Source organism: Girardinichthys multiradiatus, chromosome X (genome assembly GCF_021462225.1).
Source record: "Girardinichthys multiradiatus isolate DD_20200921_A chromosome X, DD_fGirMul_XY1, whole genome shotgun sequence".
Lineage (NCBI taxonomy): Eukaryota > Metazoa > Chordata > Actinopteri > Cyprinodontiformes > Goodeidae > Girardinichthys > Girardinichthys multiradiatus.
In genome coordinates this window covers 24099974-24123094 of record NC_061817.1, presented here as the reverse complement: position 1 = coordinate 24123094, position 23121 = coordinate 24099974, and the positions used below count along the sequence as shown (strand labels likewise).

The 23121-nt window shown below is 39.9% G+C and overlaps 1 protein-coding gene across 2 annotated transcripts in view; it reads left to right on the top strand.

Annotated features, from left to right (window-relative positions):
- The first annotated feature begins 9712 nt into the window (after nt 1–9712).
- LOC124862656 (E3 ubiquitin-protein ligase rnf213-alpha-like) overlaps nt 9713–23121 on the top strand; it is a 50857-nt gene continuing 37448 nt past the window's right edge. Inside the window, exons 1-20 of one of the 2 annotated variants that reach the window (XM_047356703.1) lie at nt 9713–9867; nt 11561–11679; nt 12752–12885; nt 14668–15357; nt 15483–15613; nt 15705–15872; nt 16167–16366; nt 16495–16784; nt 16872–17128; nt 17238–17447; nt 17537–17729; nt 17981–18036; nt 19106–19280; nt 19371–19529; nt 19644–19742; nt 19823–19945; nt 20195–20378; nt 20604–20777; nt 20874–21026; nt 21111–21730. In XM_047356703.1, coding sequence (XP_047212659.1) covers nt 11580–11679; nt 12752–12885; nt 14668–15357; nt 15483–15613; nt 15705–15872; nt 16167–16366; nt 16495–16784; nt 16872–17128; nt 17238–17447; nt 17537–17729; nt 17981–18036; nt 19106–19280; nt 19371–19529; nt 19644–19742; nt 19823–19945; nt 20195–20378; nt 20604–20777; nt 20874–21026; nt 21111–21730 — 4116 coding nt within the window. In that variant the 5' untranslated portion in view covers nt 9713–9867; nt 11561–11579. Of the gene's footprint in view, nt 9868–11560; nt 11680–12751; nt 12892–14667; nt 15358–15482; nt 15614–15704; nt 15873–16166; nt 16367–16494; nt 16785–16871; nt 17129–17237; nt 17448–17536; nt 17730–17980; nt 18037–19105; nt 19281–19370; nt 19530–19643; nt 19743–19822; nt 19946–20194; nt 20379–20603; nt 20778–20873; nt 21027–21110; nt 21731–23121 lie in introns of both variants that reach the window. The other variant, XM_047356702.1, reaches the window with a different exon arrangement.

The window sequence follows — 23121 nt, the reverse complement described above, 5'->3', positions numbered from 1 at the left end:
TGACTCTTTGGTGTTGTCTGCTGGAGCAACAGCCCGTTGTTAGCTGAGAAGAAATGATTGTTGTGTCCTGGGACATCCCCTAGACTCAGTGCAGGTGGTGGCAGACAGAACTGTTGCCAACGTCACATCACTTTTGGATCATTTCTCCCACCTCATTCATGACAGTGTAACAGCCCAGTGAAGCTCCTTCAGTGGCAGGCTGCTGCATGCAAACTGCAGATGTTAGATGTTTTAAACCCCCACTGCTACCAACAAACCAAAACAAAAAAATGTTTACATTCAGATGATGTTCTTTTCATAGGATTCTGTGTATGAGCATTTAGCAACTCTTTACACAAATACAAAAACAATTTGTACAGGAACACTTTATTTCAATATCGTTTATTTAAGGATTTTCTGTTTATTCATTGCTGTATTGTTTTTTCATTCTTCTTATCTGTCTGCTGCACAGTTTTTTTTTACACATAATTGTTTTGGGATTATTGTGTGTATCTGAATGCTTTGACTTATTCTATTCTATTCTATTCTATACATGGTGACTCAAAGAATCATACCTGTGTCCACAATTATGATGGCAACTGATTGGCTAGACAGAAAGGGCTGAGATCTGGGAATTACAGCTAATACTCTTACTACTACTGCTAACAATAATAATACAAACAATAATAATAATACTTTACATTTTTGCATCTAAATCTGCTACATTACACAAAAAGATGAAAACCCTGTGTTAAAAACTATAAACAACTCTTTGACACACTGGCAATGAAAACATACACAGTAGCATTTATAAATTCAAATGTTAAAAAGGAAGATCTCAAGTGCCTTTTTAAACCTTTCCACAGTCTGTGGGGGCATCAGGTCATCAGGGATGGCATTCAACAGTTATGGAGCAGCAGAGCCGAAAGCTCGGTCTCCCATTGTGCGGGTCTCAGTCCTGGGGAGGCGGGTTTTTGTAGAGCGGAGGGAGCTGGTTCTAGTGTAAGGAGTGAGGAGCTCTGAAAGGGAAGGAGGTGCATTGCCATGAGTGCACTGAAAGATGAGAAAAAAGATCTGTTACTCAGTCCTAGCTGGGACTGGGAGCCAGTGGAGTGAGGATGGCGATGATGTGCTAATATTTCCTCACTCTCATTAGGATCCTTGCTGCACTGTTTTGGATGTACAGCTGTTCGCTAAAAGGACCACTGGAACAACCTTAAGAGCATCAAGAGCAATTTGAAAGTGATTGATGGAGAGTAGCACCATCATCATAAGAAAGTTGAAAAAATATATATTTATTACTATTCAGAAAACCATATGTTATGTCTGTAGTCTAATTCTCATTTCTTTATTTAAAAAAAAAACATTTGCAATGTTTTTTGTTGATAAGGTGGTTCTGTCAGCATTTTCATGCAACGATCCTCAGCGAGCAACAAAGCAACGTGAAGTTGAATGAAATGTGTCTGGGGATGAGAGTCAGCTCCTTAAAGTCTGAGGCTATGGTCTTCAGCCACAAGAGGGTTGAATGCTCTCTTAGGGTTGGGAGTCAGTGTTTGTCTTGAGCGAAGAGGCTTGCGTTTCTTTGTCTATTGTTCCCGAGTGATGATAGAAAAAAAGTCTAAAAATGAAATGAGCTTCCTCTATAGGGTGGCTAAGCTCCCCCTTTCAGATAGGGTGAGGAGCTCCTTTATCCAGGTAACACTTAGAATAGAGCCACCACTCCTCCACATCTGAAGGAGTCAGTAAAGGTGTTTCAGGCATCTGATTTAGAGGCCTCCTCTCTGGGTTTCTCTCCTAAACCTGTTACTCCCGTGACCCATACTAAGCAGAGGCAGTAGACGAATGGATGAATAGAATAATGGATTGAAGAAATATGCAATTATGATGGTAATATTTTTATTTGTTATATTTTTGTTGTTTTGTTTGGTTTTCTCATTGACCTTTTACCCCTTAATATTGTGATGTGTACTAATTCAGAATCAGAATCAGAATCAGAATCAGAAAAGCTTTATTGCCAAGTACGTTTTTGGACATACAAGGAATTTGTTTTGGTGTAGTCGGTGCAATACAATACAAATTAAACAGTATAAACATATCTACAATATAATATAAATATATGTGCACAGTTTTAAGTGAGTGAGAGTAAATATAGAGCAGTATAAGATGCAAGAGCAATACAACAGTGCAGATGATCATTGTGCAAGTATGGCAGTGCAAGTAAAGCAGGAGTCCAAGCTGAGCGTTAATGTAACACATAGAGTTACAGGTTACAGGTGTCCTGTCAGCAAAAAAGGGGGGGGGTGTGGGGGAAAGGGAGAGTGTCAGTGTGGTTTCCAGGCTTTGTTAACAAGGCTGGTGGCAGATGGGAAAAAACTGTTCTTGTGGCGTGAGGTTTTGGTCCGGATGGACCGCAGCCTCCTGCCAGAGGGGAGAGTCTCAAAGAGTCTGTGACCGGGGTGGGAGGGATCAGCCAGAATCTTCCCTGCCCGCTTCAGGGTCCTGGAGGTGTACAGTTCCTGGAGCGACAGTAGACTGCAGCCAATCACCTTCTCAGCAGACCGAATGACACGCTGCAGCCTGCCCTTATCCTTGGCTGTAGCAGCGGCGTACCAGATGGTGATGGAGGAGGTGAGGATGGACTCAATGATGGCTGTGTAGAAGTGCACCATCATAGTCTTTGGCAGGTTGAATTTCTTCAGCTGCCGCAGGAAGAACATCCTCTACTGGGCTTTCTTGATGAGGGAGCTGATGTTTGGCTCCCACTTGAGATCCTGGGAGATGATGGTTCCCAGGAAGCGGAAAGATTCCACAGTGTCAATTGTGGAGTCACAGAGGGTGATGGGGGCAGGTGGGGCTGGGTTCTGCCTAAAGTCCACAACCATCTCCACTGTCTTTAGAGCGTTGAGCTCAAGGTTGTTCTGGCTGCACCAGTCCAACAGATGGTCCACCTCCCATCTGTACGCGGACTCGTCACCATCAGAGATGAGTCCGATCAGGGTGGTGTCGTCCGCAAACTTCAGAAGCTTGACAGACTGGTGACTGGAGGTGCAGCTGTTGGTGTACAGGGAGAAGAGCAGAGGAGAGAGAACACAGCCTTGGGGGGAACCGGTGCTGATGGTCAGGGAGTCAGAGACGTGCTTCCCCAGCCTCACGCGCTGCTTCCTGTCAGACAGGAAGTCAGTGATCCACCTGCAGGTGGAGTCGGGCACACTCAGCTGGGAGAGCTTCTCCTGTAGCAGAGCTGGGACGATGGTATTGAAGGCAGAGCTGAAATCCACAAACAGGATCCTGGCGTAGGTTCCTGTGGAGTCCAGGTGCCGGAGGATGAAGTGAAGGGCTAGGTTGACTGCATCATCTACAGACCTGTTGGCTCTGTAGGCAAACTGCAGGGGGTCCAGGAGGGGGTCGGTGATGTCTTTTAGGTGTGAGAGCACAAGGCGCTCAAAGGACTTCATCACCACAGAGGTCAGGGCGACGGGTCTGAAGTCATTAAGCCCTGTGGTCCTTGGCTTCTTGGGAACAGGGACGATGGTGGAGGACTTGAAGCAGGCTGGCACATGACATGTCTCCAGTGAGGTGTTAAAAATGTCTGTGAAGACTGGAGACAGCTGATCAGCGCAGTGCTTCAGGCTGGCTGGTGAGACAGAATCCGGACCAGCAGCTTTCCGGGGGTTCTGTCTCCTGAAGAGTTTGTTGACGTCCCTCTCCTGGATGGAAAGAGCCGTCCTCAGCGTGGGTAGGGGGCTGGTGGGGGGGAACTTCAGGGTGGGGGTTGGAGGTGCCAAGGCCCCTCTTGAGGTTGGAGAGGTGGGGGTGGTGGATTGTGGCTGCAGCTGTTGGGGGGCGTCGTGGGGGATGGTTGCAGGACTGTCCCTTTGTCTTTCAAAGCGGCAGTAGAACTCGTTCAGGTCGTTGGCGAGGCGTCGGTCGTTGATGGAGTGGGGGGCTTTCGGCTTGTAGTTGGTGATTTGCTTGAGCCCTTTCCAGACAGACGCAGAGTCATTGGCTGAGAACTGGTTTTGGAGCTTCTCAGAGTACAGTGGTTTGGCCTCTTTCACTGCCTTGCCAAACTTGTACTTTGCCTCTCTGTATATGTCTTTGTCCCCACTCCTGAAGGCCTCTTCCTTATCCAGTCTTAACCTTCTGAGTTTAGCTGTGAACCAGGGTTTGTCGTTGTTGTAACTCACCCTGGTGCATGATGGTACACAGCTGTCCTCACAGAAGCTGATGTAGGAAGTCACAGCCTCTGTGTACTCGTCCAGACTGTTGGTAGTAGTCCTGAACACATCCCAGTCTGTACAGCCTAAACACGCCTGGAGATTCTCCACAGCCTCACTGCTCCACTTCCTTGTCGTCCTCACAACAGGTTTGCAGAGCTTTAGTTTCTGCCTGTATGCAGGAATCAGGTGGACCATGATGTGGTCGGATTGGCCCAGTGCAGCACGTGGGACGGCGTGATAAGCGTCTCTGATGGTGGTGTAACAGTGATCCAGAATGTTGTCCTCTCTGGTCGGACATTTTATAAACTGTCTATATTTGGGGAGTTCGTGGGTGAGATTACCTTTGTTAAAGTCACCAACGACGATTACTAAGGAGTCCGGGTTGGTCCGCTCCACACTCAGTATCTGGTCAGCGAGCATGCGCTGTGCGACCTGCACGTTAGCCTGCGGCGGGATGTAAACACCGACCAGGATGAACGAAGCGAACTCACGGGGGGAATAGAAAGACTTACAGTTTATGATGAAGGATTCCAGGTCTGGAGAACAGTGCTGCTGAATCACTGTCACGTCGTTGCACCAACCACTGTTGAGGTAAAAACAGATTCCTCCACCTTTCGCTTTGCCGGAGAGTTCCGTGTCTCTGTCCGCTCTGTAGAGCTGGAATCCTGCCAGCTGCAGCGCAGAGTCCGGTATTAATCCACACAGCCACGTCTCCGTGAAGCACAAAACTGCCGATGAATAAAAGTCCCTGTTTTTCCCCAACAACAGTTGTAGTTCCTCAATTTTGTTGGGAAGTGAGCGCACGTTAGAGAGAAATATTCCAGGTAACGGTGTTCGTAGTCCACGCTGGCGAAGACGTACCAGCACCCCAGCCCGTTTCCCTCTCTAGCCATGATGTTCATGAGTTCTTCTCTGGTGAGAGAGCTCCGGGTACCATCACAGAAGACCGTTTTAAAGCAAAAAACAAAACAAAACAATGCGCACCAACACGCCGAGGCAACCATCTGCGGCGCCATCTTGAAATGATAATTGGTATGCATTCAATGAAAAGGGAGGGAGCTGAGTTGTACTGGTATATGTGGAGCTGGGAATATTTCCTTTTAAAGTCAACAAAGTGGGCTAGCGCTCGACATTATTTTTATTTACCGGATTTTGCTATGGACACATTGCTGAAGGAAAAATGCGAATATCTTCACTGTCATCTGGTCATGAAAGAGGACCTTTGTTTTAGATAGCTTCTGCATCTGGCATAAAACATCAGAAGTCTGTGCAACCAACCTTTTACTGAATTCTTTTGTCAATCAAGAGACAAATAGTCTCCTAACAATGGTAAAATCAACATAATTCACCGAAGTTGATCTTATGGCAAAGCATATTTGATTGGATTTAAAAAAAAGTATGGCATTGTGACATCCTGACATTAATACGTAATTTTGTTTTTTTGAGTTATAGTATAAAAAGGACATTAAAAGTAGGTTTGAAGTGGGCGCTTCAATTTACCTCCTTTCTTGCTTTTCCTTTTTTATGTGAGATATTCTCTTCTTAGCTACAATTAGTTTTTTCATAGAGCCTTTCATGCAGTAACAAAGTCGCTCATCAACCGCGTTACCTGCAGGCTGAAGCAGACGGACTCCCGTGAGGGTGATGAATGTGTGATGCACAGGGAAGTTTGCAGGTAAAGATCAACAAGCACACGTTTCATTAATAACCGTTTGCTTAAGGCGGCTGCGGTACAAAGGTGTCTTTTTTCTTTTTCAGAACATCGCTGCTAAACCCTTGCACGTTAAAGACATCAAGCAACGTCCTTTTGAGTTTTAGGTGTACACACAGAAAGCTTTAACGGCATCTGTATTATGATGCATATGAAAGAGAAAGGAGAATTACAACAATAAACAGCCTATACCTGTTTAGCAATGAAAAAACACAGAAAGCTCAACTTTACTTAACGCATACACACCATGAGTTGTATGTTTCACATGATGTTTAAAACTAAATTATATACAGTATTCAATAATCTTTTGAAAATGCTGGATAAACATTATACTTTTGGCCATGGAGAATTACAAACAATTTTTGTTATAGATTTCCTCCGATCCAGTTAAAACATTGTTTTAAGTTGTCCCCCCAGCTTTCACTCCCTCTTAATTTCAGAACTACTTGTATGCTGGAGAAATAAACCCTTATCTGATTTCTCCAAAATAATGAAGCATCTGAGAGAAGGTAACACACACAGTGCCTTACAAAAGTATTCACACAACTAAAACCTTTCCACATTCTGTCATGTAACTACCACAAACTTTAGTCTATTTATTGGGATTACATGGAATAGAGAAACACAAATTAGTAAATAGTTAAAAAGTGACATAAAAATCATAGAAGAAATAACCGAGAAGTCTGGTAAATATGTATTTAGCCCCTTTTACTTTGATACCCCTAAACAGAATAAAGTGCAACCATTTGACTTGAGAAGTTAGCCTACATTTACAACCCAATAGGGAGAGCATTAATCAGTGAAGCAGCCATTTAAACCATGGTAATTCTGGAGGAGCTGCAGAGATCCACAGCTCAGTAGGGAGATCCTATTAACCAATCAACTATTAGCTGTGCACTCCCCCAGTCAGATCTTTATCTAAGACTGGCAAGTAGAAAGCCGTTGATGAAAGAAAGCCATAAGCAGTTCCATTTAGGGTTTGCCGCAAACCATGAAGGGGATTATGACAAACATGCAGAAGAAGGTGCCCTGGTCAGATAAGAGATAAATTAAAATTGTTTTACCTTTATGCATGGGAGAATACTCACACAACATATAACCTTGAAAACACTAACCATAGCTAAAAATGACGCTGACAGCATCAAGAAGCTGAGATGTTTTTATTCAGCTTGGACAGGAAAGCTGTTCAAGGTTAATGGGAATATGAATGGAGTTGAAGGCTGAATAAGACTTCCAGCATGACCTTCCAGCATGACAATTGCCCTAATCTTACAGCAAGAGATATAATGTCAGAGTTTAGATGAAAGCATATTCATGTAGGGCTGCATGGTGGTGCAGTTGGTAGTACTGTTGCCTTGCATCAAGAAGGTCCTGGCATGGAGTTTGCATGTTCTCCCCGTGCATGCGTGGGTTCTCACCGGGTACTCCGGCTTCCTCCCACAGTCCAAAGACATGCCAGTTAGGTTAATTGGTCACTCTAAATTGCCCTTAGGTATATGAATGAATGAGTGTGTGCATGGTTGTTTGTGTGTTGCCCTGTGATGGATTGTTGACCTGTCCAGGGTGTACCCTGCCTCTTGCCCATAGACTGCTGGAGATAGGCACCAGCTTCCCCGTGACCCACTATGGAATAAGCTGTAGAAAATGACTGACTGGCATATTCATGTCTGAAGGAAAGTCAAATTCCAGTCCAGTCGATAAATGTAAATATATCAGCTGATAGCAACATACTCCAAAAGGTTTGCATATGGAAATGCAAATCTTTATTTAAAAAAAAAATGGATGTCATGCATCCTTTCACTATCAATTGTGCACTACTTTGTGTTAATCGTTCACATAAAATCCCAATACAATACATTGTAGATTGTGGTTGTACAGAGAAAACGTTTTAAGGGGTATGACTACTTTTGCAAGGCCTTGTCTTATATTCCAAGCAAAGACTTTAGACAACCACATTAAGTTTATCAGGATGGTGCAGTTTGATTCATATGGAAAATTAAACACAGACACACAATTGAATCATTAGAGGCAGAGCAAAAAAAAAACTGCAGGTTTTAAGAAGACAAAAACTTGCATCTATTTTACTTTCTGTTCGGTTTGTTAAAACTTCAGCAATACATTTACAATATCACCATACTTTGTTTTTTTTTATTATGTTGCACACTGCATTGAAGGAACAGTGTGTGACTACTGCATTCTTCAGGATGAAAGATGAGTTTTCTAAATTTAAAATCTATCAACCTAAATGAATGTTTCTTAAATGTGAGTGCAATCCAAGTTACCATGGCATTATGGCTGCAAAAAAAATTGAAAAAAGTGTAGGTGGAGTGAGCCTGCTAAAACACCAATCTGGGGTGTTTCAGATAGAAAATGCATGACTCTTGTAGATGACTGCAGGAGCCACTTGAGTAATACTTTGGTAGGCATGACACTTTGTTCCACTCACACTCAAATTCTGTGTCACTCTGCCCTCTGCTGACCATCTGGGAACACAGCATGGCCTTTGCATCAAAGCTGAGTGTCACAACATGTGGAAATCCCAAACTAAGAGTGACTGAGTGTCACATGAGAGCTATAAGAAAGATTGACCCATAACAGGATAAAAGGTCATCCGGCTGGCATTTCAGGGTGCTTTATTTAAACACTTAAAGCCTGTCACAGAGTCACATTGCCTTTAACTAGCCTGTTGATCCAGTGCTGCTATTTTCAGACTAAACATTCCTCCACGATTTTAGTTCCTCTTCTGTTTGGAGCATTTTTGAGATTTATCTCTCAGTAATTTAAAACTCAGATTTGACCACATTTGTTTCACTTGGAGTGCTACAATTCTACTCATCCGTGGGGAATTTCTCTAGTTTAGCCTTTAGAGGTGCAGTGTTTGGCCATTAGTGAAACAGAAAGTAGAAGTTACCAATGAAGGCTCCTTCCTCACAATAACCAGACTATAAATAACTCTAGAGATGCTCAATTTATGCTGAGTGGAACCACCAATCCAGACTAGAGATTCACCATTCATCTCCGCTAGAACCAACAACCAGGGTTGGAGATGGTGATTTTGTGCCCAAATGATGAAGAGAGAGACAATCTTATTCACTTTAACTTTCACTGATCAGAACTACAAGCCTAAATGGTGTATTTGTACACATTTAAGCAGGTTTTTGCATCCATACATCATTTTCTAAGCAAAATATAAACAAATGATGGATGGCGTCGGACAACTGGAGTGAAAAATCCTCAACCAAATGCAACATTTTCTCAAGAGAATCCACATAAAAAACTTCACACAAGTTTAGAAAATGTTGTCACCTGAAGTTCAAAATCATATTTAGACCACATAGGATTCAGTATTTTTAATAGATTGTTTTTTAAACGAAATACAAAAAATAAAAAATAAATAAACTGCAGAAACATCTGTTCAGTTTGAAGTTAAATAAGTATTTTTATGTTTCTTTAGTCAATTTCTATTTCGGTTATTAACAATATTAAAAATACGATATCATCTTTGCTATTATTTGCAATCATTTCAGATTTTATCAAAAACATTTTGGTGGTCTGTGTCCCCTTTTTTAGTTTTAGTTTTCCTTTTTTTAATTTCAGTATTTTTTAACTTCGAAAAAACTTTGCTATTTACAAATACTCTAAAACGTCTGAGTGCTCTGACTAACAAAATAACAAATGTAGCCCAATTACAACTACAGAAGTGGATCTTAATGTAATTCCACGCATACAGTGTGTGATCGAAACCGTGAGATCCGCTTTTATAATTTATCATGAAAGTAAACTTTATTTGTTAACGCCCATTTATGATAAAACGAAACTTCAGCAGAGACGGAAATGTGTCTGAGCGAAAAGACTTCCTAAACCAGAACAGCCAACAGGAACACGCAGTACGTCCAGCAGAGATGGTCTGTGCCTAACTGGACAGCAGGAAGAGGATTGAGGACCCACTCGGTTCTGGTGAGCGCTGAAATGTTTATGTCGCACACCACCGGATGTAGCAACGTCCGTGTGTACGTTTTGACAAAGTGGGAATAGACTAATCCTATTAGCTGGAGAGACTATAAGAGCTCGTTGTGACATGACACAGCGGACTAAGTGGAAGAGAAGTGGGCTAAAACCGTGTTGTGGTTCGGCTGACACCTATTTTTACAGCTGTTTTTGGGTTAGATTCTGACAGAGCTCGTAGCTAAAGTTAGCAGTTTTAGGGTTAACCACTGGGCTAGCTAGCGCACCAGCTGCTTGATTTTGGTGGTTAGCATTTATCTGATGCGTTTAGTGGGGATGACTGCTTGGAAATATCACTGAATTGATCGTGTTTACGGAGAACGTGTTCATTAAGCTGTCATTCACAGGTTTTTGTTGTCCAAATAACAAGGAAGTGCGTCGCAAACATGTGATTGGCTGAAATATAGAGCCAAAGATCGTTTCTTGTTAAGTGAAGCCGCACTTCGCTATCTATCTATCTATCTATCTATCTATCTATCTATCTATCTATCTATCTATCTATCTATCTATCTATCTATCTATCTATCTATCTATCTATCTATCTATCTATCTATCTATCTATCTATCTATCTATCTATCTATCTATCTATCTATCTATCTATCTATCTATCTATCTATCTATCTATCCAGCTGAGACAAAGCTGATCATCAACAATAACCAGCTTCTTTATAACTCATATTTAATGCAAATAAATAATAAATTGATTATAATCAATATACAAAATAGAGATTAATAGAGATCACTCAAATCTCAGGTGAAATTAATAAGCAATTATAAATCAAATTTTAAAAGTCATAAAATATTGCTCAATATTTCAGACAAAAAAATAAATAAAAATAATTAATTATGGCAACTCACATTATATGCCTCACATCTTATGTAAAATTAATACTTAATGATTCAAATTTAAAATAGGTTTATTTTAAGAAATCATATTAGATTTAGTTGTTTTAACTTTTGTTTTTACTATGAATCACATTTAGGTTTTTTTGTGAAAAAGTATACTAATAAACGTTTTTATTTAAACTTATGTACTTAAAATAAATAATAATAGGTAATAATATTGATTAATTAAGCAAAAAATCAAATAGGAAACACATAATTACTTGTATTATGTTATTTTTATTCTGCAATAAATGTGAGTCATGTTTCAATAGTTAGGGTTCAAAACAAGTATAGGGCTAAAATAGATTTCATTATAGTTCGTAATTATACTGTTTCGAAGTCCTAAATGACTAAGCACCCAACTGTCAAGGTGGAAAAAGGAAAATGAAACTTATTAGAACGTTTTCTATTAGAAAGTTGGTCTGCTGCGCTGCTGCCATTCAGCTATCTTTTTGAGTCCTAAATATAATTTTAAAATTTTTTATAATAGTTATTTTTTTTTTTTACTATTGAAATGTGTTGTCAGCGCTCACCGTTTCTCTAGTTTTTTTTTTTTTTCTGAGGTACATGTTGGTGGGACAGATGGCTGCTGTGTAAAACTGCCATGTGACACTGGTCAAAGTTCATATGAGGGGAACTACTTTTTCTGTGATTCTTATCATGCTGACCACTATCATGAGACCATGCTTGGCAAAACAGAAAGTGAAAGCAAACTGCCTTATGCTGGGGTATCATGAAAGGTGCTTTCTTCTTTTACAGAAGTCACTGAAGCCTGAAGATGAAGTGTCCACAGTGTTCTCATGATATTTTGGAAAAGAAACCCAAGTTTTGCAGTGAATGTGGCATAAAGCTTTCTGCCACACCATCAAACACAGAGGGTAAGTAGACAAGTTCGGACATTTGGTCTAATCTCATGCAGAATGTGTTTTTTCTGCTTATATGCTTAAAAATTATACTATGCTCTGTCTGTGGGCCTTGTTGCATTTACAAGGCGCCATCAAGAGTAAACACTTCTCTCATTACATTTTAAACGGTATGTAACATCACCAGTAATAAAATAGAAACATTAAAACAAAATTGTACTCCGGGAGATGACATGAATGTGTAGTTCTTTATTTAAAATCACACAATTATAACAAATATAAAATTTTTTTCTATAAAACGTCACTAATCAAATTGTTTAGCTTGCATGAAAATAAGTACTTGTTTATCTAGTTATGTCCTAATCTTAATATTCAGCATGCTCTATATCAATTTTAAAGAGCTGTAAAAAAACCTTAAAGGGGACATATCTTGCAGAATCCACTTTTTAGCCTTTTAATAGATTTTTTTGTGTACTCGGACTTGCAGTTGCATCGTCTTATACTTTAAGATTTTATTGTCACTGTGTCTTTAAGTGGAATCATGTGGTTGGGTCAAATGTGACTAAGGTGGGGCTTTTTGACAACAAACAGCATATGTATGTCTGCTGTGAAACAAAAGATGTAGATGTTACATTCCCACTGTTAAGCATGGTGGACAGTATGTGATGCTGTGGACAGTTTTCTCTTTCAAAGCAGGCCCACAGCATCACATGTCCTCTGCCAGAGGACATTTGAAATAAGAAATCTGGATCACCACTGTTCAATTTCCCTAATATCTCATTATTCTTCGATGCTGAGTATTATGGATTTGGAATAAAGACAGAAGAAAAAAACCTGACAAAATAAAGCTTAATAAAGATGCTTTCACTTGTTTTCATTTTATTTAATTTTTTAATACCAAGAAGAAAAAATCAGACTTAGCTTGGTCATTTTATTAGGTAGTTTCAGTCTGTTCTAAATCTTGACAAATTGATAGTCTTAAACACTGCAGTTATAAGCACAAATATGTAAGGACTATCTGACAAACCAGAGTTGTTTTCTCATATATGTTTTTAAAATTATATGTTTATTCTTATCTTTACGTCAGGTACAGGAAATCAGCCAAAACCATTGATAGCAAACTCAGAGAGCAAAACTGAGGAATCAGAGCCTGCAGAGAACAAAGAATCCAATAAATCACCCAAACGACCAAATGATGAACAGCCCAATCCAAAGAAAAAGGTGAGAGTAAGTAACTAACACTTTTTACCATTCTTATTTGTAACGTCATTAGAGTAGTGTTGGCACCAATCTCTATTCCTGTAGTTACATACACTCACTGGCCACTTTATTAGGTACACCTTGCTAGTACCGGGTTGGACCCCCTTTTGCCTTCAGATCGGCCTTAATCCTTCGTGGCATAGATTCAACAAGGTACTGGAAACATTCCTCAGAGAGTTTGGTCCATATTGACATGATAGCACCACACAGATGCTGCAGATTTGTCGGCTGCACATCCATGATGCGAATCTCCCGTTCCTCCACATCCCAAAGGTGCTCTATTGGATTGAGATCTGGTGACTGTGGAGACCATTTGAGTACAGTGAACTCATTGTTCAAGAAACCAGTCTGAGATGATTCCTGCTTTATGACATGGCGCGTTATCCTGCTGGAAGTAACCATCAGAAGATGGGTACACTATGGTCATAAAGGGATGGACATGGTCAGCAACAATACTCAGGTAGGCTGTGGCGTTGACACGAATCTCAACTGATACTAAGGGGCCCAAAGTATACCAAGAAAATATCCCCCACACCATTACACCACCAGCCTGAACCGTTGATACAAGGCAGGGTGGATTCATGCTTTCATGTTGTTAACGCCAAATTCTGACCCTACCATCTGATTATCGCAGCAGAAATTGAGACTCATCAGACCAGGCAACGTTTTTCTAATCTTCTATTGTCCAATTTTGGTGAGCCTGTGCGAATTGTGGCCTCAGTTTCCTGTTCTTAGCTGACAGGAGTGGCACCCGGTGTGGTCTTCTGCTGCTGTAGCCCATCCGCCTCAAGGTTCAACGTGTTGTGCGTTCAGAGATGCTCTTCTACATGCCTTGGTTGTAACAAGTGGTTATTTGAGTTACTGTTGCCTTTCTATCAGCTCCAAACAGTCTGGCTGTTCTCCTCTGACCTCTGGCATCAACAAAGCATTTGCACCCACAGAACTGATGCTCACTAGATATTTTCTCTTTTTCAGACCATTCTCTGTAAACCCTAGAAATGGTAGTGCGTGAAAATCCCAGTAGATCAGCAGTTTCTGAAATACTCAGACCAGCCCGTCTGGCACCAACAACCATGCCACGTTCAAAGTCACTTAAATCACCGTTCTTCCCCATTCTGATGCTCGGTTTGAACTGCAGCTGATTGTCTTGACCATGTCTACATGGATAAATGCATTGAGTTGCTGACATGTGATTGGCTGATTAGAAATGTGTGTTAAACAGTTGGACAGGTGTACCTAATAAAGTGGCCGGTGAGTGTAGTACATAAACAAGGTTGAAAAAAGTTTGCAACAAAATTTGTTATTTCCAGACTATATCTCTAATCCATCCATCCATCCATCCATCCATCCATCCATCCATCCATCCATCCATCCAGCCATCCATCCATCCATCCATCCATCCATCCATCCATCCATCAATCCACAAATATACAGTGAAGCTTATATTGAAGTGAAGGTATGTTTTTACACTTATAAAGAATGTCTAAAAGTGACTGAGGATCTTAAAATCTGAGTCAGAAGAAGAATTAAATTTTGAAAATGAAGAATAAATGTGGTATATAAGCTTTAAAACGAGGTCAGAATTAATTATTTTTGGGTCTAGAATGCGAATTCATTGAGAGTATGGATATATAGCAAATAATGTTGGATTAAGTAAATGAAGCGCTTAAATAGTTGCAGAGTGTTCTGATTTTGGGCTACTTGCTTGTACATACATATATGTTTTTCCTTTTGTCTTTATAGAAGAAAAAAAGAAAGAAGAACAAAAGAAAGAAAGACGACAACATGCCATCAGATCAAGATCAAAGCCAGTCTGACCTGTCACACGTATCTCTGGAAGACAATCAGAGGAAGACGCAAGAAAAAGGAGGCTCCAGTGAGAGTGAAAGCTCAGACGGTGAAGTGGAAGAAACAGCCGTCTCAGTCCAAGATGATTTCTCCTTGGCAGAAAAGCAGCCTACTTCACTACCGGCTAATAGCACAGCAGCCTCTTCTGAAAACAGTCAGAGTGAAAAACCTGCATCTACAGATGAGGGCACTACAGCGAGCCAGTCTGAGGAAACCCCAGTTAATGTTGAAGAGAATAAGAACGATGCCAATAAGTCATCTCAGAATGAAGCACCTGAGAAAGCAGCTGGTGATTCTTCAGCTCAAGCTCAAATCTCAATGGACAAGAAAACCTCTCAGTCAGCTTCAGCTGAGGGGGAAAAGCCTGCTGATCCAAAGGGGGGAAAGCCTGCTGATCTTAAAGAACAAAAGGCTGCCCCAAAGGCTCAAAGAAACAAGAAGCAATCTAATGGGAATCAGGATGTGAATTTAGATCCAAATGCAAATGAAACAGAAGAAACAAAGGCAAAGGGTAAAGGTCAGGATGGTCAGAAACAAAAAGGAAAAAGTCAGCAGAAACAAAATCAGCATTCAGCGCCATCAGAGGTACTGTTGGTAGTGTTTATGATAAGTAATTGTTAATGACAAATACCTGCATCCTGCTCTGTTTTATGGACAGTTTTCTACCAGCTCAAGGTGTGTACAGTTAGCATTTATACTTAATATTACAGATTAAAACCACGGGCTCCAGTGTGGACCCAGTGGAGAAAATGGAATATGAGGAGCCTGGGAACAGGAAAGGCACAACTTCAGGTGGTGACAGCAATAAAGCCAACACTCAACCAGCACCACCCCCTAAAACGTGAGTCATGTCCACCTTTAAAACAATACTTTTTCTTTTTGGTGAAAAAAGTTCACTAAACCAGTTTTCCTTTCTTCTCTTTGCTTTGTAGGCAGGTCCAAAACAACATCACCACACGAGACAGGCTCACAATTTACTTCCACGCAGTTCTCTCGAAAGATTTTAAATTTGATCCTAATAAAGATCAAATCTTCATCAGAGCTGGAAAACCTATTGCAGATAGCTGGGATAATAATGTAGCTGAGCTGCATGTAACCAGGTAACAAAGTGCTTATCAAAACAAAACAAATTTGCCCAGAAAATAGTCAGCTTCAAAAACTTAAAAAATAGGAAATCTCAAAGAACTATTATTTAACAGTACTTGATGACAAAATATGGGTCTGAAAGCAAAATATAAAGAGATGAGGGATAATTTGAGAGGTTTTAAAAGTGCGTGAAAGACGAGAGACATAGATTGTTTTAGGTTTAAACACAAACATGAAAAGTTGATTTAATTTTTGTCTCAATGATTTTACAACATAAACCCTACAATTTTTTTCTCCTCCTCTTGCAGGGAGCTTGGAGAGCACGGTTTTCTTGTTGAAGGAACGCTGACAACGAGCAAAACCAAAACTGTGTCTGAGTCCATAGCGTATAAATATGTTGTCTACAAGAAGGAGAACTATGAGTATGAGTACATATACAAACTGGACTCTTCACAATACCATACCAACAGGTGTTTGTTTGTGAAACCCCACCTCATCACTGAATATGGTAAATAAAAAAACCTTCACTCATTTATGATGTGCCATAATTTTTGTTACCATTGCAGTATTTTTTCTATATTAAGCTGGAATTTTATAGCAGACACTGGTATTTGTATTTTATGTTTTCTGAAAAAGGGGACTGGCATCAGTATGATGACATCATCTGTGCTGAGCCATCAAAGAACATGCTGAAGCGTATCAAGGAGACATTTTTGCCTGAAACGCGTACAAATCTGATTCAAGGAAGAGTAATTGCTGCAAATGTAATGTTGGAGTCCATATTTGATCTTCTAAGGAGCTGGAGTGATACCAATCTAAAAAGTTTTCAAATCCAGTTAAATCAGTTCTTCCAGGTTTATGCAAACCCTTTTGTATATGAAGAGAAGCAAAAGAAATGGTACTCCTTAAACTTTGGGGAAGATGATGTAAGTCCAGAAGCTTTGTGTGTACAGTCTAGACCCTCCCTGTTTGGCCAATTCAACTTACCCTCTGCTTTTGATGCAATATCATAGGTGAGGAAGATCCTGAAAGAGTTCATGCTGACACAGGTGATCCCTCAGCTCAAGGAAGGAAATGAGAAAGGTCTCTACATCCAGGACCCCTTGAGAACAGCTGTGATCATGCTTTATGTGTGGAAACACTATCAAATCAAACTTGAAAACGCTGAGCTTCACCGCCTCTGTTCTGCACTGTGTTTGCCTAAACTAGAGAAGGACAAATTCCTTCAGTACTGGACAAATTTTTCTCAAGATGTCTCGGTACTCAAAAAGTAAGTACTCAGGATGTCCTTTAATTTTGATTACAAAATGGAATTTAATTACAAAACAATGAATGCCACAAATTATTACCCGATTTTAAGTTTTTTTTTTGTTTTGTAGTTTGCCAGAAATGCTGCTGGATCTGTTAAAAACTGTCAAAAGAGCAAACATGCCTCGATGGATTATATTACTGCCACTCCTTCATCTGCTGAGAGACATAAAGCCCTTTGAAGGAAAAACCTCTGGAAACACAAAGTATAGCTTGTCCTGGGCAGGTTTGGAAGGCATTGACATTAGCAGCCAGATGTACCTAAACAGTCAAGAGAGGAAGTAAGATTTAGCAGATTTTAGCCCTTATTTGCACATATTATAATATATTTATCTTCATAATGAACACTTTTTGATTGTCTCTTTTTCAGAGCACTTCTAAATGTGATGAAAAACAACAGTCATTTGATGAAGGTGGATCCACTTTTTGTTCGGTCCTGCTTGTACCTGATGCCACTTGATGAACAGTTGGAGTGTAGCATCAGCATTAATCCCGAACTTCTGGACATACTTAATGTTTTTACTAATAAAGTTCCTCAGGAAATAAATGGCAGCAGTTCTCAGGTGAGTGGAAATCCGGACAATGATATTGTTAAATATAGATTAGGTTCTGCATGTTCATAATTTAAAATTCTGAAGCCACCACATATCTTTACTAACATCATGCTTAAGTGTTATTATAGTTGCATCATAGATACATAAACATCCTTTAATTTCTTTACAGGAAAACTTGTTTCCAAATGAAATGATAGTCAATAGTTATCAGTGATGGTGTTAATCAGTTTTATTCCTGGCTTTCTGTTACCCATTTTTAGGTTGTCACTGAAATTCTTGCCTACATCCAAGAGCATCTTATTGAGGAAAAATACAGGTAGTGACACATCGATATAACTATTTCATAAAGTGTTGTCTGTTTGTGAAGCCTGTGACAATTTATTTCTTTATTCATAAATAAATTCATAATAAACCTCAGAATTTATGCGATGATCTTTAAGCCCCTTTTATATTATGCAAAATTGCCAGCATTGGATGAGTGCGAGTGACTAAAGAATGTAATGGGTGTGTGAGCACAATAAGTCTGAAAGATTACGGGATAAAATCTAGGAAAAAGAGTAACAAAAGCAGTTATTAAAGTATAAATAAAAAGGCATCTATTATCAGTCAGTTGTGTTCAGACATTTAGCTTGCAATAATTATATAAATTACATTGCTTAGGGAAAATCAAACATGAACATTATTGCATTGGCCAATTCTCACCAAAATTAAAATAAGATTAATGAGCAAAATGTCCAGCTGGAATGTGAGTTCATAATGCCAAGATTCATACGGTGTCAGTTGAAGAAGAGAAACGTAGTATGAGATCTGGCTGTGGCGAGCCCAGTCTGCCTGTACATAACCACAGAGACCAATGACCTCTTGTAAAATAAGTTATAGTCATAAAATGTTTTATTTATTTATATGTTTTACATTTTCTGTTAGATGCAATGTCTGCTTTGCTTCTAACCAGCATTTAGAATACTGATGGGGATGCTTCAGTGCTCCTCTTTCTTTTTCCCTACTTTGGTTCCTCCAAAATACTTTATAGTAGTGAGCCAAGGAGTGGTTGCGGTTGAAAAAACCCCCAAAACGAACAGTGAATGGAAGCAGATAAAAGTCTTACTTTTTTGCACATATAAAATTTTATTCATTTTGTTTAGACAAAAAAATGTCTCTCTATAGCAGACAATGCAAGCAATAGTGAGTAAATATGGAGAGAGCAGTTATGAATTTAATTTAATGTAGCAATCCATGGATGTCAGTGGACAGACTATTTCCAATGTGTTTAAGGTTCTCTTGAAAGAAATGCTAACAAAATTATCTGGGGCTCATGTACATTAAAGCACCAATACATGTCTGAGTATCACCCAACTCTAATCATCTGTTAATTTTCTCTGTTATAGCTGCTTCACACAAGCTTACAGGAAGGACTGTTTGGCAACAGCAATGAGATTGTTAGAAAAGGTCTGCAGAGGAGTCAAACCAGGATCATATATCCAAAACTTTCCTGAAATCCCTTTGGCAGCGATTAATCTTGTTGCATCAGTTTTAGACTTCCTTCTGTCTAACAAGCAACAGGTAAGAAACATATTTCATTTCTGGGAAATTGTAGTTTCCCTATTTACATTTATTTGCACATATTAAAAGTTGTAAATAATTCATATTTAGGAGACTCAAGATGGAGATGGAGAACAGCAAAATGCAAAAGATTTGGTAACCTCTCAGGGGATGAGAATAATGAGAAACTGGATGAATCAGTCATTCAAACAAAGTTTGTTAAGTATGGGATTTTCAACCTATTACAACGCTAAAAAAGAGGAACTGGAGGTGGGTGTTTTTTTTAAAAAATCTTCTTAGTTAAATGCTTAATATTGACAGAAATATACTACATGTTTAAGACTGAAAATTACCAGAAATGTGACTTTAATTCTTTCATTTCAGACATGGAACAACATTATCTCCATTAACTTTAAAGATAAAGAATGCACGAACAAATGGAGGCAAACATTTATAATGGACTTTGAGGGCAAGTTCAAACAGGTAGGTGATACATCGGAGACTTGGGAGATAATTTTTGATTAGAAATAACTGTTATTTAACTTATTTGTGCATGTTTTTAGGAATCTGCTCTCAATCAAATTGAATTCTACTGCACAAACATAGAGGAACTTAGTGCTTCCTATCCACATGTTGCTGCCAGTGTTGAGAAGTGTGCTCTTGAAGCTGTTACATCTTTGTGCCAGGTACTTAAATTTTTAACATTGGTTCCATAGCTTTTGGCAGTCTTAGCTATTCTTAATAGCTAAGACTGCATAATATAAAATGTTTCTAATGGCAAAATGGATTGTATGTTTCTTAAATTTTTCTATGCACCTTGACAAGAAAGAAAAAAATAGACAAAAATAGATTTGCACAATTTACATGTGTACTGAATACTAAATATCCTTTAATTGTATTTATTAGCTGTAAAATTTTCTCTTTACTGTATACAGACCAGGTCTGAAGGGAAACTGTTTGAGAGGTTTAAAATAAACTGGAAGTTCGGGAATCTCATTTCTGCCATTATTCAAAAATCCTGGCCAAGGGATGGTCAAGGAAACTATCAGGAACAGGAAGAAGTGGTCCTTCAACACCTCCTCTCCTGGACAGCAGCCAAAGACATTTTCCATCTATATGGTATATTTTCACTCAAAGAAATAAGCCTTGAAACATTACTATCTAAGGGAAAGCATTACCTAATTTGGGAAGGTACACAAAACTGAATTACCCATGGCTTAAAAACTCTTTGACAAAGAACAAACCACAAATAGACTTGAGACCATTAACACGCGTGACGCACTGTGGTTCTTGCTGGTTGTTTTGAGATAAAAAGACAATAACTTTTAAATTGTGTGTGTGCAGGCACAGACACAAAGCTGATTGAGAAGCTCTCTCAAGATGCCAGAGACCGATTGGCCATAGCCATATCAGCATTCACAGCCATAAGCAACCAGCTGATACAGGGAGACATTAGGATCAGCCTGCTCAACATCATTCTGAAGAGGAAAGACGCCTTCTTAGAACTGCTGAAGATTGGTATTCCTAGAAAACAAGATCAGAATTTAACATAAATGTTAACTGACATATCAGTGACCATATTGCTGAGATTTTTGTATGTTGTGCTTTGAACAGACTGCCTGACTGAGAAGGAACAACACAAGGATCTTTCAAAAATGAGGAGGCTTTTACAATACAGAGAAGATGAAGTTAAAGCTGTGTACCATGAAAAGGAGCTTGTGGATGTTATATTAACAATGAGTCACAAACTTGAGGAATATATGACAGGTATAAAGCTCATGTAAAGACGTTTAGTTAACTTTGAATTGTTGCTGCAAAGGTAATAGTCGATTATTTAATTTCTTTGATTAGTGGACGTTTCTGATCTGGAGGAAAAAACACAAGTCAACATTGAGACGATGTCCCTGGACCATTTCATGGAAGTTCATTACTTTGACCAGCTGGCAACCACATTGTCTGGTATTGTTACCTTCTTCAGCCTGGAGGAAGAAATCAGAGAAATGGCAGAATTCCTGTACACATTTAATGAAAGTATTGTCTTCCGAGGGTGTTGGGAAAAATTTGCTATACAGATGGCCAAGGACGGAATGGAAGATGACAATACTGTAGAGCATCAAATAGTGGACATCGGGGCAACACCAGAAATGATATACGATGAGATTTACTTGCCTTGTATTAATGAATACAAAGATATCTATTCTTGTTTAAAAAATGGAAGCATAAGACTTGAAGAAGTCAACCAGCTTTTCAAAGCCTACAAGGACAAATACGATGATCTCACTCAGGAACTTAACATTATGTGTGAACTTGAAAAATCTACAAACAAGCAGTGGATCCACAACAGGGTTGAACAGGTTCAGCAATATCACGAGCTTCATCTCGCTGTGGCCTCTGCTCAAGTTATCATAAAGGTCAAAGACACACTTGGTCTGCAAGGGGACTTCAGAGTTTTGGAAACACTGACAAATGCGGTAAGTAGCCATGTTTGAGAATGAGCACAATAATGCATGGAAATACAGTGTAGCAGTTAAAGAACTACAGGTCCTTCTCAAAAAATTAGCATATTGTGATAAAGTTCATTATTTTCTATAATGTAATGATGAAAATTTAACATTCATATATTTTAGATTCGTTGCACACTAACTGAAATATTTCAGGTCTTTTATTGTCTTAATACGGATGATTTTGGCATACAGTTCATGAAAACCCAAAATTCCTATCTCACAAAATTAGCATATTTCATCCGACCAATAAAAGAAAAGTGTTTTTAATACAAACAACGTCAACCTTCAAATAATCATGTACAGTTATGCACTCAATACTTGGTCGGGAATCCTTTTGCAGAAATGACTGCTTCAATGCGGCGTGGCATGGAGGCAATCAGCCTGTGGCACTGCTGAGGTCTTATGGAGGCCCAGGATGCTTCGATAGCGGCCTTTAGCTCATCCAGAGTGTTGGGTCTTGAGTCTCTCAACGTTCTCTTCACAATATCCCACAGATTCTCTATGGGTTTCAGGTCAGGAGAGTTGGCAAGCCAATTGAGCACAGTGATACCATGGTCAGTAAACCATTTACCAGTGGTTTTGGCACTGTGAGCAGGTGCCAGGTCGTGCTGAAAAATGAAATCTTCATCTCCATAAAGCTTTTCAGCAGATGGAAGCATGAAGTGCTCCAAAATCTCCTGATAGCTAGCTGCATTGACCCTGCCCTTGATAAAACACAGTGGACCAACACCAGCAGCTGACACGGCACCCCAGACCATCACTGACTGTGGGTACTTGACACTGGACTTCTGGCATTTTGGCATTTCCTTCTCCCCAGTCTTCCTTCAGACTCTGGCACCTTGATTTCCGAATGACATGCAGAATTTGCTTTCATCCGAAAAAAGTACTTTGGACCACTGAGCAACAGTCCAGTGCTGCTTCTCTGTAGCCCAGGTCTGGGGAATGCGGCACCTGTAGCCCATTTCCTGCACACGCCTGTGCACGGTGGCTCTGGATGTTTCTACTCCAGACTCAGTCCACTGCTTCCGCAGGTCCCCCAAGGTCTGGAATCGGCCCTTCTCCACAATCTTCCTCAGGGTCCGGTCACCTCTTCTCGTTGTGCAGCGTTTTCTGCCACACTTTTTCCTTCCCACAGACTTCCCACTGAGGTGCCTTGATACAGCACTCTGGGAACAGCCTATTCATTCAGAAATTTCTTTCTGTGTCTTACCCTCTTGCTTGAGGGTGTCAATAGTGGCCTTCTGGACAGCAGTCAGGTCGGCAGTCTTACCCATGATTGGGGTTTTGAGTGATGAACCAGGCTGGGAGTTTTAAAGGCCTCAGGAATCTTTTGCAGGTGTTTAGAGTTAACTCGTTGA